Source organism: Apus apus, chromosome 1 (genome assembly GCF_020740795.1).
Source record: "Apus apus isolate bApuApu2 chromosome 1, bApuApu2.pri.cur, whole genome shotgun sequence".
Classification (NCBI taxonomy): Eukaryota; Metazoa; Chordata; class Aves; order Apodiformes; family Apodidae; genus Apus; species Apus apus.
This window is the reverse complement of record NC_067282.1, coordinates 72,293,512-72,308,236: the sequence shown is the minus strand read 5'-3', so window position 1 is coordinate 72,308,236 and position 14,725 is coordinate 72,293,512. Positions and strand designations below refer to the sequence as shown.

At 39.6% G+C, this 14,725-nt stretch overlaps 1 protein-coding gene across 2 annotated transcripts in view; it reads left to right on the top strand.

The window, feature by feature from the left end:
- WARS2 (tryptophanyl tRNA synthetase 2, mitochondrial) overlaps window positions 1-14,725 on the top strand; it is a 45,477-nt gene that overhangs the window by 14,722 nt on the left and 16,030 nt on the right. For both annotated transcript variants that reach the window (XM_051608447.1, XM_051608448.1), the window contains one exon: window positions 7,280-7,537. In XM_051608447.1, coding sequence (XP_051464407.1) covers window positions 7,280-7,537 — 258 coding nt within the window. The remainder of the gene's footprint in view (window positions 1-7,279; window positions 7,538-14,725) is intronic.

The following is a 14,725-nucleotide window of genomic DNA, read 5'->3' as shown; positions in this document are numbered from 1 at the left end:
ATATTTATTAGATACCTTACAGATACAAACATAAGCCTGTCTCCCATCAGTGAGCTTGTTTGGATAGCTTTATGAACAGAGTTCAAAGAAATTATTAGTCTGAAACTTTGTCCTTACCTTAAGTTACTCAAAGAATACAATTAGCAAAAGATGCTTAGTGTGTTATTTTTTATACCATTATATCTGGCTAGTAGGGGTCTTGAAAACCTTTGTCTCCCACATCACTGGTTAGATTGAGAATCTGAGATATTCTGCCTCGGTACTTCTATGGAAGGATTAATGTCATAATCTTGTGGTCTGACAGACTGTAACCACCCCAACATTTATGTGTACTTTTATGTAATTGCATAAATGTTTTCCTATGCAGCCCTGAGAACTGTGTCTATTCACAGCTTTCTCCTTCCTCCTTGACTGGTGGCTAGGTTTTTTTCCTGTTTTTAAAACCCACAAAGAGATGAAAATGTTTATAAGGCATAAGGTTTCCTTATAGTTTTAGCTTGTCTGCTGTCATTTCAAGTGTGTGATGGCAATATTTCTGTGAGTTACACAGAAAAGAGAGACTCTAAAAACCTAAGTCCTGTGAATGTTTTCACTTTATTTTAGTTGTGTAACTCCTTTGTGAAGTGGAGGAACTGTATTATGACTGATTTTACTACATATTTGAGAAGCCATTTTCTGTTGACTGTGCCAGGCAAATACATATATTCAACAGGTAAATACTTGTATTCAACCCTCACTGAATTTGTAAAGCTGAACATGAAAAGTATAGTCAGGATGCTAAGGATTGCCTAGTGACATAGGATCTTTGTATCTGTGTGGATCTTTTCAATGTGGTTTCTTAGCACTTTTAGAAACTTGAATTGTTTTAGTCTTTTGAATGAACACAGTTTGAGACTTCCCAGATCACTAGTTAACTTTCCGAACAGCTGTATTTTGTATCCATCATTTGTGTTTCAGTATGAGGAGGGTTTCATATTTGACTTTGCCTGGTGCTTACCCTTACCAAGTTAAAAACAAAACAACAAAAAAATCTTCCTGGTGAAGTCTTGAAAATCTTTTTTAAAAAGTAAAAATACAGTTCAAAAGGGTAACTTCCTATAATTTTGAAGGAGGCAGAGGTGAATTCTTACGCCAGTTAACAAAGGGAGACTTGCCATTTTAAATGTTGCAAATGTAGTGCTGAGCCCTGTAACCTTGTGGTCAGTGATACAATGAGATGCTTTCAGCAATGGGGTTGTCTTTTGCTTTCCACCTGATTTTTAGTTTGGGAAAGCTATTCTAGACTATAGTTAGCTATACACTTCCATGTTTGTTTTTAAAGGAATCTTGTCATCTTGTTTTCCAGATTATGTGATGTTTAATTTTTAAGAAAGGCATGAAGACATGTATTCGCCGATTTTTCTCAAGCAATTATTAATATTTTAATTTCAACTTTTAAGCTTGTAAATGTTTTGCCTGCATAGATCCTCAGCATTTTTTAAGATGTTTTTAGCTATCAGCTATATAAATATCAAATTGTGCAGGTATCTAAGAGGCAAACATAAAATTAAACTCAGTCTGAGGGAGCTGTATTTTTTTAGGCCCCCCTTGGAAAAATTTTTTGCGTTTGTAGATTTCTGTGAGTATCAATTTTAGGCAGTTTGCATGTTTCTTTTAAAGATTCTGTTGTCTCCAAAGATTTAAAATTCAGTGGTCTTCAAGTCAGTCTGCCCATGTCATTAATAACATGAGGAAGTTATGCACTCTGCATACGCTTCCCTGTGTAACCGATGTCACGTCCCACGTCCCGAGCGGGGAGTGACTCAGATTCACAAATCCCCTCAGTGTGGACTGAGGTGAGATAACACCCAAGGTCTGAACACACACATCAACTTTAATAGGAATATAAGGCATAAACATCAATAGCAATGGGAAAACAGACTTTTTGTGTTTTGTTAGCTAAGATTTGTATAGGACACACATTCTGTAAATGTTGTCACATTCACCATTATACACACCTAAGCCATACGGCTTTGTAGGTAATCAAAGTAGGCCTGTGTTACTTAGTAACTTCCAGAGAAAGGAGAGAGGAAAAGGGGAGAGAGAGAGAAATCACCAGTCCTGGATCCAGCATTAGATCTGCCGATGGGGGTGTTCTGTGGAGAGTCCCCATCTGAGACATGTACATGCCCCTATTTATAGGCCCCAGTTGCTGAGGTTCCTGGAGTGGTTGAGACACCAGTACTTCTCCATAACATGAAAGGCACTAGACAAGGTTTTAGGTCCAGTCAGGAAAAGTGACACCAGGCCCTTCCCCCTGGCTTCCACCTTGTATCTGGGCTCACAGTACAGTCCCTTGGAGCTCATCCCTTACAGCTGAACAGCATCAAGTCAACTTCACTGATGTTTTTCATAAAATCCTTCCAATTAAGTAAGCATGCTGCTAACACCCTCTTTGCTTTCAAAATAAGGCTGTTCATAATGGTCTTTGGAAGACATGCAACTAGGATTTCCTTAACTCTAGCAACTTTGGCTTGTTCTCCAGTTCTGGCACATTTGTCTCATGAGCAGAGAATTGAGTGTGTTCTTGACTGCTGAACTGAGCCCCTAACAATTGTCGTCCTCCTTACTACACATGTGGTGTACTGAGAAAAGCTCTGCTTTGGTCCAAGAGAGCAGAATTGGATTTTGGAAGTTATCATCTATTCCTGTATACTCTTTTGCATTGAAAATGCATGTGGTCACACTGCAGAGTTGAGGCTAGACTTTAACCATCCTGCTCTGCCACAAGAATGTAACATTTATTCCTGATTATTTGAGAGTATTTGGATGTTGACAGTTTTTCAGTATAAGGAGCAGCACTTGTTCATCACATAATGAGAAAGGAGTTTAGGTAAGTGAACACCTGAATCTTAATGGGGTTTGGGCCAAACTTCATTTAGAAGTGCTGCTGAGAAATGCACTGTGGTGGTTAGATTTACCATGCGGGAGTCTTATTGAGAGGAAAAAAAGCAGCAATAGATGTTAAAACATTTGTCAGATACTATGCTTTTGAAAAGAGTTAAGATTAACATGCAGCATTTACTGGTGTAGGTGCACACACCACACAGAGTTAAACATATGAGCATCAGGCTCACACTGTGCTTACTACAGATGTCTGAATGAGTAAGTGCCTGTGGGCTGGAGCTGCATGTCTTGTGGCTTTCACTCTGCTCCACTGGGAAGTCTTCACTCCTTTTGTTTTTATCCTTTTCCAACTCCAGTACTTTCGAGCACACAGCTCCCATCCCCTGACCTAGCAGCTCCATTGAAGTGCATTCCAGCCCCATGATTTCATGGTACCAGGCAGAACTCCCCTGCCACGCTGCTATGCTGCCCGCTGCTTCTCACAGAGTGAACAAACAGGGAACATAAACTCCTTCCAAAGGAGCAATGTTCTCTGTATATTTTTAGTGCTAGAAACCCAAGATTCATTTAAGGGTGTTTTGTGGGGCCTTTTTTTACTATAGACTTCTGCTAACACAATGGAATATTTCATACCACCCAGTTTGCTGTAACATCTCATGTTTTATGTTGTTAAATGTAATCAAAGGAGTTAAAAATTAAAGACTTCTAGTCAACTAGTCCATCAGCTGGGAGCCAGTGTAGGGTTTATTCTTTGTATTGTATTTGCTGGTGCGTTACCCAGATTCAGCCTCGCTCAGTTTTCATTATTGGATTTACTTGTTTCTGCAGATTCTATACTTTGGGTTAAGTAATTGCTGAGCTTAGACTTAGTATAATGCTGCTACTGTTTGTTCTTCATATTTAGCTTGATATTTATTGCCCATATACTGAATAAATCCTTTATAAGTAGTTGTTTACCATTTAAACATACAAGCACCATTAAAGATGCCATGTTTGTTTTCACAAGTATCCTCTTTACTGGATAGATGATGAACTTTGCTCTCTCTTTATGTGAAACTGTCCATTTTACATTGTATTTGGGTGTTTTCTTTCCAATGTGTGTCACAAAATTCTAACTTACGTAGTAAGTAAAGTAAGTAAACCTATCTTTAATTAGCTCATTGCTACCCTTCAAATGTTTGGAGTTAGTACAGAATTTGAATGTACAGTTTATGTTGAGACACTGATGTCTTGTATTTTTTGGTGAAAAACATTGTCAAACTGCCTATTTAAGTATTACCATTGTGTTTGTGCCGTCTATTATAGTATGTTATACTCATTTTAGGGGGCATACTTTGGCAATACATCGAGTATGTTCATAATGACAATCTGCAAACTGGGCAGTGATTCAGGAAGGGGAAAAGGCAGATAACGAACATGTATGGGAAGCATGAAGCATCCCACAAAGGAAGAGGCTGTGGCTGCAAGGGAGTGGAGTCTGTGTGACTTGGAGACTTACAGAACTGTTCTCCACAGGCTCAGGGTGCAGGCTCTTTTTGGGTCAAGGTATTGGAATGTGAGCTGATCTGCAGTGACTGCATAGAGATTTCTGCTTTCTCATGTGACAGTCACCCCAGGGGGTGGAACTGTTTCTGCACTGAAGCAGCACTAGCTTTGAAGTCCCAAGGAAAAGAAACAGTGACATCAGGAGACATTTCAGGTGATGCTGTCATTGTTTAGACTGCAGTTGAAAGATCTTCAGGTTTCTGCATCATGCTTTTAAGATGGTCATCCTGGCATACTTTATTTGATGCATATCCTATGTGGATTTCTAGAACATTATGAAGTTTCTTAGCTGTTTTAACAGTGCAGGTATTTTATATAAAGTTACTGGAATCAAGGCACTAATAGCTTCCTTGCCATATGGCATTTTCTATGCCTTCTTACTGTTTTGTTATACTGTGAAGCAGCTTTTCTGGGAGAGAGAGGGTGGACTGCACAAGTGAAGGACAAAGAGTAGAGGAACATAGAAGGGGTGAAACCATCTGATAAGAAAATGGAGAGAAGGTCCCTAAGAAGTTACAGGCTGTGTAGAAGAGTGTGGTTAACCATGCATATAAATGGGCACTGGAAAGCAGGCAGCACTGTGGGAGAAATAATTGTGGGAAGGAGCATCAGGATTTTAACTGAGTGAGGGGAGAAAGGGAGATGAGAAAATGTGCTCTGAAAAAACAGCATGCTGTTCTGGGATCCCTTTAGGAGCAGAAGACCATATTAGTGATCATATGTTTATAGCCTTGTTTTCTTCTTGAGTTCTTACTCTCTTGGTGAAGAAAAGGAACATGGGAAGCAAAAGGCAAATGTTATGCGTGTGAAGTGCCTGTTGCATTGCATAGCAATTGCTCTGTGCCCTTATAATAGAAGTACAGCTCTGAGGCCTAGTGAATCCCAAGTTTCTACAAGACTTCATTTAATTTATGTATGTTGGGATGCTGCATGCCTCCTGTAGGTGAGCACCTGGCCCTTCTCACTGTTAACAGGAAGCTGGCTGCCATCCTTTGGCCAGGTAGTAGCTTAGTGTGAGGTGAGAAGGTTCTGCAAGTGGTGATAAGTGCTCTGATACAGGTTCCTAGGAAAACAAGGCATTGAGTAGCATAATTCAATTTTTGTGTGATGGAGAGAAGAGGCAGGGGTAGTCAAGGACTGGAGCACAAGAGTTGGAAGTTAGAATTGCTGTTGGAGGAAGTGGTGTGCTTTTCATTGCAGTGACTACCTTGCAGCTCCTGTGCTGGAGGTTCTCCAAGAGCATTTAGAAACTGACTCAAATATATACTAGAAGTCAAGCAGATATTTGGGAGGAGGTTACCACCTGGATGTAAATCTGCAGGAATTTATGTGAGCAGGAGAGGTTAGAATGGCTGCTAGCCCAAACTTGCTCTTACCTGTCAGCACAAACACTTAAACATTGGATAAGAAAATTGTCTTGATCTGAAAAACAGGCTTACTTTGAAAGCAAAGAGGATTTTCTAGCAATTTTTTAGGGAAATGAGTTAGGCCTTTCTGAACTAAGATCATATTAAAAAAAATAAGTCCTATGCCATTTGGAAACACTTTTTAATTAACTTTTCTTGAATCTGAGTCAAAATTAATTAAGTCAATCTGAAGTCCTTTTTTTAATAGTTAAAAATAATGGTACTTGGCCTTGACTTTTCGTGCCATTTTGTATGGTTTCATAGTTGTGTGACTTCATTTAATTTTTTTCTCCTCCATACTTTTGTAAAGGATTCACAGAAATTAAAATGGACTGCATCAGTAAATAAATTCTCTCTGCTTTGTTTTAGATGTTGCTAATAACATTCAATAAGAAAAAAAAATTATGCAGTCAGTTCCTGCAGCACTACAGAGTCTGAGGGTTTGTATTGTGCAGCTTTGTAACTGGGTTTCCCTGCTGAGGTTGGTGGGACCCTCATTATAAGTTGAGCAGTCTTGCATGCTCTTACGACTTGGCATGTAACAAGCATTTTCACTTTAAACATTGCTGACTTACTTTGGAATATGATGGAATTCTTTGGAAAGGTCGGGAAGGTAATTGATCATATGCTGACAGCTTGGGGCTCTGAGAAAATGGTCAGATGGAGGGCTGAGATGCAGGAAAACAAACTTTCCAAGATGGTAACTGTCACTTAGCCAAGCTATACATATTTTAAGCTTTTTAATCTTTGCTTACAACCTTAGCTAATAATTTTTTGCTGCTTCTCAGTGAACTCTCTCAGATGTTGACATTTTACTGATACTGATGTGTCTACAGTATTCCAGGTGTGATCTTGAACTGTAACAGTATTTTTTTGTAGACCCCTTTTAGAAACCCTACTGCTGCCAAGATGGGTAGTTTCAGAACTTTGATAATTTCTTTCCTTATTCTTTAGGTCAAGGACCAGGTTTCTTTCAGAAACCATTCAAAATGTTCTTCACAGCTAGAAAAATGAAACTTTAATGTTCATGAGAGTTAAGATGGCAGTCTTCTGGGGTATTGCATATGTTTACAACAAAAATGTTTTAATTTCTCTGGGCTGGGATCCTAGGTTTCTGTATCAGAGTGGATAATGTTCTAAAGAGAAACATACAGGTTTGGTGCAAAAAAAAAAAGGATGAAAGAACCTACTGCTTGGTTTCTGAGATCTGATTTTCACTGATCTTGTTTACAGCTGTGTTTGTTTGCATATGTAGTCTGACAGCTTAAAATTACACTAGTTGTCATTCTCTTTGCAGTAAGATAAATTATTTTGACTGACTTACTGCAGTTATTTTTAGTTATCCCTGAGTTAGTTTATATTGAAGTCATATTAATTACTTTAGAATACAAAGGAATCTGCCAAGAAAATGCATGTGTTAATTTTACCAATGTTTGTAACAGAATATGGTCGTGGATCGGATTTTCTCTGGAATCCAGCCAACTGGGACGCCGCATCTGGGTAACTATCTTGGAGCCATTCAGAACTGGGTGAATCTGCAGGAAGAGTGCAGCTCAGTGCTATATAGCATTATGGACATGCACTCTATCACCATGCCCAAGGAGCCAGCTGTCCTGCGCCAGAACATTCTGGACACCACTGCTGCCATCCTCGCCTGTGGTATTGATCCAAAGAAGTGTTTCCTGTTCCGACAGTCACTGGTTAGTGCTCTTGTTATGTTAGATTTGTTTCTCATCAAGTGGCTTTCCACACATACTAATGAATGAGCATATCATTACTGAACTCCTTTATTGTCTTTATGTTATGTTCGTGGTCCTAGAAAATGTTAGTAATGTTGGGTTTCAGAGTTGCCCCTTGCTGCTGTTTTGAAGTGACTGAACCTGCTTAAGATGTCCAGTTAGGGTTAATTTCCCAAGCAGAGATAGGAGTTTGTGCAGGTTATGAGTAAAATACTGAAAAGGCCTGATAGAAGAGCATTAATTTAGCTCTCTAAGTCTCACTTTAGTGACAAAATGTTAACTCATAAATGCATAGTCTGTGCCACCATGAGGGCAAGTACAACATGTTTCTATGGATTTGTATCAATGCTTAGCACTTAATTTGCCAGCTGCACAGTATCTCCAACAGGTGATCAGCATGGTAAGTTTTGTGTCACATCTTCTCTGGGAATTTTTTTTGCATTTTTCACTATAACCTCATTTTCATATGCACCTTTTTCCATCTTATCTGACAATTTGTATGTGAAATATTTGGTTGTCCAGAACCCCCAAAGGGTTCTGGGCTTACCTTCCTACTTGGTCTATGTCAGCCTAGTCTATCTCATGCTGTGTTTTCTTGGAAGACAACTTAGTTTCTTGTTTGCTTAATTTTCTGTTACTGACTCCAAACTGACAAACTTCTGTAATTTCTCACAGAGGCAGAAGTGTCATAACTTCTTCTCTTGTGAAGACATTTTTAAACAGATGTCTGACTTGCAACAGAACTGTGAAGGTGATGTGCACATAGTCGGAATTGTATTAGTCAGACATGATATCATGGTATTACATTCCTCCTTTGAACATGGTTCTTTACAGGCAGTTTCCTGTGGTTGTCAAACTGCAAATGACAATCATATCCCTGGTGTGTACTGAAATGATGAAGACAGATATGGGGTATGGAGAAGGCTGAAATACTAAATTACTTTCTTTGCCTCAGTGTTCACTGACAAGTGCTCGAGCCACACTGTGCAAGTCACAGAAGGCAAAGGCAAGGAGAGGGAGAATGAATAACAATCCACAGTAGGGGCAGATCAGGTTAGAGACCACCTAAGGAACCTGAAGGTGCAAAAGTCCATGGGACCCATTGAAATACATAAGCAGGTCCTGAGGGAACTGGAAGATGAAGTTGGTAAGCCACTGTCCATCATATTTGAGAAGTCATGGAAATCTGGTGAAATTTTCACTGAGTGGAAAAGGGGATATGTGACACCCATTTTTAAAAAGGGAAAAAAGAAGACACAGGGAAGTACAGGCCAGTCAGTCTCACCTCTGTACCTGGCAAGATCATGGAGCAGATCCTGCTGGAAATTATGCTAGGGCACATGGAAAAGGTGGAGGTGTTTGATGGCAGCTAACATGGCTTCACCAAGGGCAAATCATGCCTGACAAACTTGGTGGCCCTCTAGGATGGGGTTACAGCATTGGTGGATAAGGGAAGAGCAACTGACATCATCTATCTGGACTTGTGCAAAGCATAGGACGCTTGTCCTGCACAATGTCTTTGTCTCTAAATTGGAGAGATAAGGACTGGATGGAAGGACCAGTTGGTGGAGAAGGAATGAACTGGTCAATAGCTCCATGTCCAAAGGGAAATAAGTGATGAGTGGTGTTCCTTAAGGTTCAGTACTGGGACTGGTGCTGTTTAACATCTTCATTGGCAACATGGACAGTGGGATGGAGTGCACCTCAGCTAGTTTGCTGATGACACCAAGCTGCGTGGTGTGGTAGACATGCTGCAGAGAAGGGAGGTCATCCAGAAGGACCTTGACAGGCTTGAGAGGTGGGCCCATGCCAGCCTCATGAAGTTCAGTAAGGCCAAGTGCAAGGTTCTGGCCATGAGTCAGGGCAGTCCCAGGCACAAATACAGTATGAGTGGAGAATGGATTGAGAGCAGCCTTAGGATAAGGACTAGAGGGTGGTGGTTGATAAAAAACTCAACACGAGCTGGCAGCCCAGAAAAGGCAATTTTATTCTGGTCTGCATCAAAAGAAGCGTGGCCAGCAGGTCAAGATCTACTCTGCTTTTGTGAAACCCCACCTGGAGTACTGTGTCCAGCTCTGGAGCCCCCAACACAAGAAGAACATGGAACTCCTGGGGTGAGTCCAGAGGAGGGCCACAAAGATGATCTGAGGGCTGGAGAACCTCTGCTGCGAAGACAAGGCTGAGAGAGTGTGGGTTTTTCAGCCTGGAGAAGAAAAGGCTCCAAGAAGACCTTATAGGGGCTACAGGAAAGCTGGGGAGGAACTTTTTACAAGGGCGTGTAGTGACAGGACAAGGGGTAATGGATTGAAACTTGAAGAGGGGATATTTGGATTACACACTAGGAAGAAATTCCTCAGTGTGAGGGTGGTGAAACACTGTAACAGGTTGCCCAGAGGAGCTGTGGATGCCCCTTCCATGGCAATGTTCAAGGCCAGGTTGGATAGGGTTTGGAGCAACCTGTTCTAGTTGGAGGTATCCCTGCCCATAGCAGGGGGTTTGGAAATGAATGATCTTTAAGGTCTCTTCCAACCCAAACCATTCTATGAGATACACATCCTGCTTCTCTTTTCCTCTGGAATAAGAAAACAAACAAACACCTAAATAGATTAGCTAAAAATTCTAGTTGAGATATGTTTAAATTTATCCTTTGTTCATGTCTTTTTATCCTTTTAAATAAGTTACCAGCTTGGTTTTAATTGGCTCTACTCTGACTTAACTTCATTCACACTGAAGCTGACGTTATTTCGGATAAGGTTACAAGCCAGTGATGCAGTAAAAAACCTGTCTGGAGTTTTTGTTTTTTCATGTTTTCAATCAAATGTGCAATTGAGTTTGTTACAACACAGAATCATTGACTAGGTACACAGAGAGGACTCTTCAGCCCAGAAGAGAGATGATTTGCAGGTTTTGCAGGTTATGGTTAGATAAAACTGCAAGTGAAATGGAGAAAATAGACAGGGACCCACTGTTTTATCCACTAAAGAACATGAACTACCAGGTATCAAAATGAGTTAACAGTAGATTCAGCAAATGCTGCATTTTGCAAAGTCCGCATTTATGCTTCATAACTCCTGGCGCAGGATGCAGTGCATGTTGAAATGTGTATGAATTCAGAAAAGGACTCAACAAATTAGTCTGAAAATTCTATTGGGGACTGTTACATACTTGAGGTGCTGCCTCTGCAGGAAGTGCTGCAGCCACAGTTGGGAGAGTATCTGTGTTTTTCTGTACTTGAGCTCTTTTCTGTTGGTTGCCATCAGAGATGGATATTTGATCTGTTCCAGTGTTGCTTTTCTTACATTCTTACGAGTCTAAAAGCTGAACTACTGGTGTTCCAGGTCTTGCTGAAGCCAACACACAGATTTCCTTTGAAGCCAGCAGATATCAGTGAGGATCTTACATTGCAGGCAGCCACAGAAAGCATGTTGTGTCTTTTACAATATAATAATGCAGAGATTGAGTCTTTGAGTCCCCAAAGATAAAGTATCAGGCTCAGGAAATTATGGGAAGACAGGACTGTAAATGATGCTTCTGCAGAACCAATACAATCAACAAGGATTGAAACAAATATTCAGCTTTATCAAACAAGAGACTCCACCCAGGGTGATTCTGATTTGTCTTATGGTCATTAGGTCAGCTTCTGTTAAATAGACTGCCTTTTATCTTAATTTTTAAGCATGTCCTTATCTGTCCAGATCTAACTGTTGTTCTTATGCAACCTAAAGCATTAAGTATTTGCTTTCTGTGAGAAGTATCCAACGTCTTGAACCATGTTCTTACTAATACTTACCATACATGTATCAATACAGCTTTCAGAAGTGGCTGATGCTAGCACATTTCTGAAGGCTTCTGGTCACACTGCAAGCAGAAAGACTGTTACAGTTGTTTGTGAATCCAGACCGTTGTTAGTAATGGTTTAGGCTGAAATGGTTTGTTGACTTCCTAGTAACAAGTCTATTTAAAGCTGTATGTAGTGGTCAGGTATACCTAGAGATGCACTATGGTCTGTTACATTTGCATTGTCAGGACCAGATGTTTGTCTGGAAGCAATTAAAAGGAATATCTGTGTGTAGCTCTTGATGCGAGGACAGGAGACAGGGACCTTGCTAATTGTGATTATTGTTTTAGTATGATAATGAAATAGTGTGTTATAGATTGTTATAATATTGAGATGATTGTTCCTAAAAACAAAGGTGTAAGATGGATGGCAGCTATTGCTAATCAAGAAAGCTTATTGCTTGATTTTGGATTGGTGATTGCTCTGTGTTCAAAAAATAAACTGGTCTCTCCTTTTCAGCCACTGTAGCAGTCTCCAAGGGTGGTCTAAAAAGCCACAATTTTGTTTACAAACATTTGGCTGGGATGTAAAGCCAAAGTAACCCAATCTGATTGTATACTGGAATCGGTTGTACTTCCAGAGGTCATCAGGAAAGCAATGAAAATCCAGCTGCAAATAGAGAACTGGTTTAGGTGATCGGTTATGGGCAAAGTAGCTTTCTCTTTTCAATACCAGATCAAACTGATAAATGAGAGAGTTCTCAGTAGATTAACATGCTACAGTTATTGCTGTGATCTATACTTCACAGAAGCACTACTGCAATTACTCCTGATTAACTCTTCTGTTATTTATTTTTAGCAAATATCATGCAGTGAAATTATTATTAAATAAGAACTTTTGGATTTAATCTCCAAAACCAGCTATAACTAATGACTGGTAGCACCCTGATTCTGCGAGAGTAATAGCAGGATGAAATTCTTGCACTGGAAAAATATACTAGTAATGATAAGCCCCGTTAAGAAACTTGCTTGTGCAGTCACTATTGTAAATGCTGCAGTGTCTTCTTACTTTCTCTGGATTAACCTGGGAAAGAATGGTCTAGAATTGAAGAGAGAGATCTTTTTGTTTGTTTGGCTTATTCTTTCTGTACATTCTTTCTGTTGCTGCTTGTGTTGCTTCTCTGGAATGTGTTTGCCATATGTGAAAAAATATTAATACTTTGTTTCTGGAAAGGCTTGTGCATTTGGTAAGGGTCTCACTGTCAGTAGGCTGTTACTTACAGCAGGGTTTAAGCAGATCAAATCTCTAATTCAGAGCTATCTGAAATAGCTACCACCAGAGTTTACCCACATTTCCAACACGAGCAAGAGACAAAAAGCTGAACCACATAAACCGTGGATTAACTGCTGAGAAAAAGTGTGGTGAGAATAAATACTGCTCATGTTTCCACTAGATCGAAAAGGTGCTGCTATGATAAGGACACAGGTGAAGTTGTGTTGGACTCCCTGAACTGTTTTCAGTTATGTCCTTGCCTTACAAGTAAATTAAATAAAGTTGAGAGGAATTTTGCATAGATGCTGTTTATTGTACTGCTTAGAGGGTATATGGCCTCCACTCTTATATCTCAGATATACAGCTAAGTTCCTATAAAGGGAAAGTTCTAGTTTGATGAAAATTAGTTTTGTATTATTCAGAATCTACCATTTGTAAATTTTAAGGTTTTTTTCTAAATATTTAAACATAAAGTTAATGGCTGGCTATTTATTTGGTCTCCATACGTAACACTTCACCAAATACCTCCATGCTTATATTGCCATATACAAACTGGAGCTCCAGCTTAGGGAGTTAGTGGCTGCAAAGAACAAGTGGTGGTAACTTGAAAATACTTAGCAACAAGAAGGACTATGGTGAATGTTTAGGGGAGAGCTTGGAAGAACATTGTCTGTGAAGGGTTATAAACAAGGACATTTAATTATAGTATCTAGGAAAACACAACTGGACACTAGAATGGCCTTCCAGTGAGAGCCTTTATTACAGCTTGTTTAATTATATTTTCTGAAGTGAGAAAACAAGTCATAGAAGAGTGACAGTTTCTTTAAGAATAAAAATAAATGCATCTTTCAAAATTATGGATTTTTATTTGGAGCATAGCTGCAAAATGTATGCAACCTGCTTTACTCTTAAAGCAAGTAAAGATCTGCTTGAAATGGCTGCCTTTGCCTACCACACGTCCAAGAGAAGTAACTGAATAATGACTTACACAATATGCCCTGAGAATAGTGGAAGAAAGAGCAAATCTATTCCTTAAATTGTACCGTAACTGATAAAAGCTGCAACAGTCATATTTCATAAAAGTTAGAATGTTTTATTAAAAACAAAAAGGACTACAGGGGGGAAATAAGGAAGAGAGTAAGCAATCAGCACACATGGTACACTTACATAGTGTAACCCATTTTCTCTGATTCCTGGTGGGTACAATACACATTTCAGTTCTTACCCATAACCATCTTGTGTTTCATCTGCTTCACAGTCAAAACAATTTTAGAAACTGCTGTCGCTTTTATGTGGTCTCAGGCTGTTCTTCCTGTCCACCTACCTATTGTAGGAGACACATGCTAAATGTCCCAACAGAAACTCAAATTCCATCAGAACTGATTCAGCAGGCAACGTTTGATACTCCGCACTAACGCTTTTCTCAGGAGTCCTGTGAGTTTCTGGACAACATAACATTCAGTTTCTGGGTGGAAAATTGCAGTTTTCAGCCTTATAGATGGGGTGATTTATTTTCTGAGTATAATCAGCTGCAGTGTTCTTGCAGTGTGCAAGCAAATTGAATCAGTAACTCTGGGAGGTGGGAATTTGCCAATTTGTCTTAGCCTTAACTCCAAAAGCCAAATACGACAATTTGAATGTGTGCACTAACTGTTTCACTGCTATTATTTTCCAGAAATATCCAGCTGCTTTGTTTTGTGGGCAGAATTTGAATGGATTCATGCTACTACTTGTCCAATTTTCAGAGGGGTTTAAAAGCTTCCATTGCATCATAGCTTATAAATTCATTAAAGTACATTAATTTAGCATGGTCCATTGAAAGCTTCCTGTCATAAGAGGAAGTATGTGACTATTTAATTTAGAAAATCTTTCTGCTTCTCTCATCCCTCTGTTTTCTACCCCATAGGACTGGGCTAGACATAACTAGAGCTCAGAGGGAAGAAAAGTCATGGTTCATTAGGATTATTTTCTTTCTTTCGTTCGTCCGTCCATCCTTTGCCTGGTTTTTCTCATTCTAATTAGTCAGACAATATTGTGGGTTAAACTAGGAGAATGTTTCTGAAAACAAGTTCATTTCATAATGAATTAAGGGAAGGGGA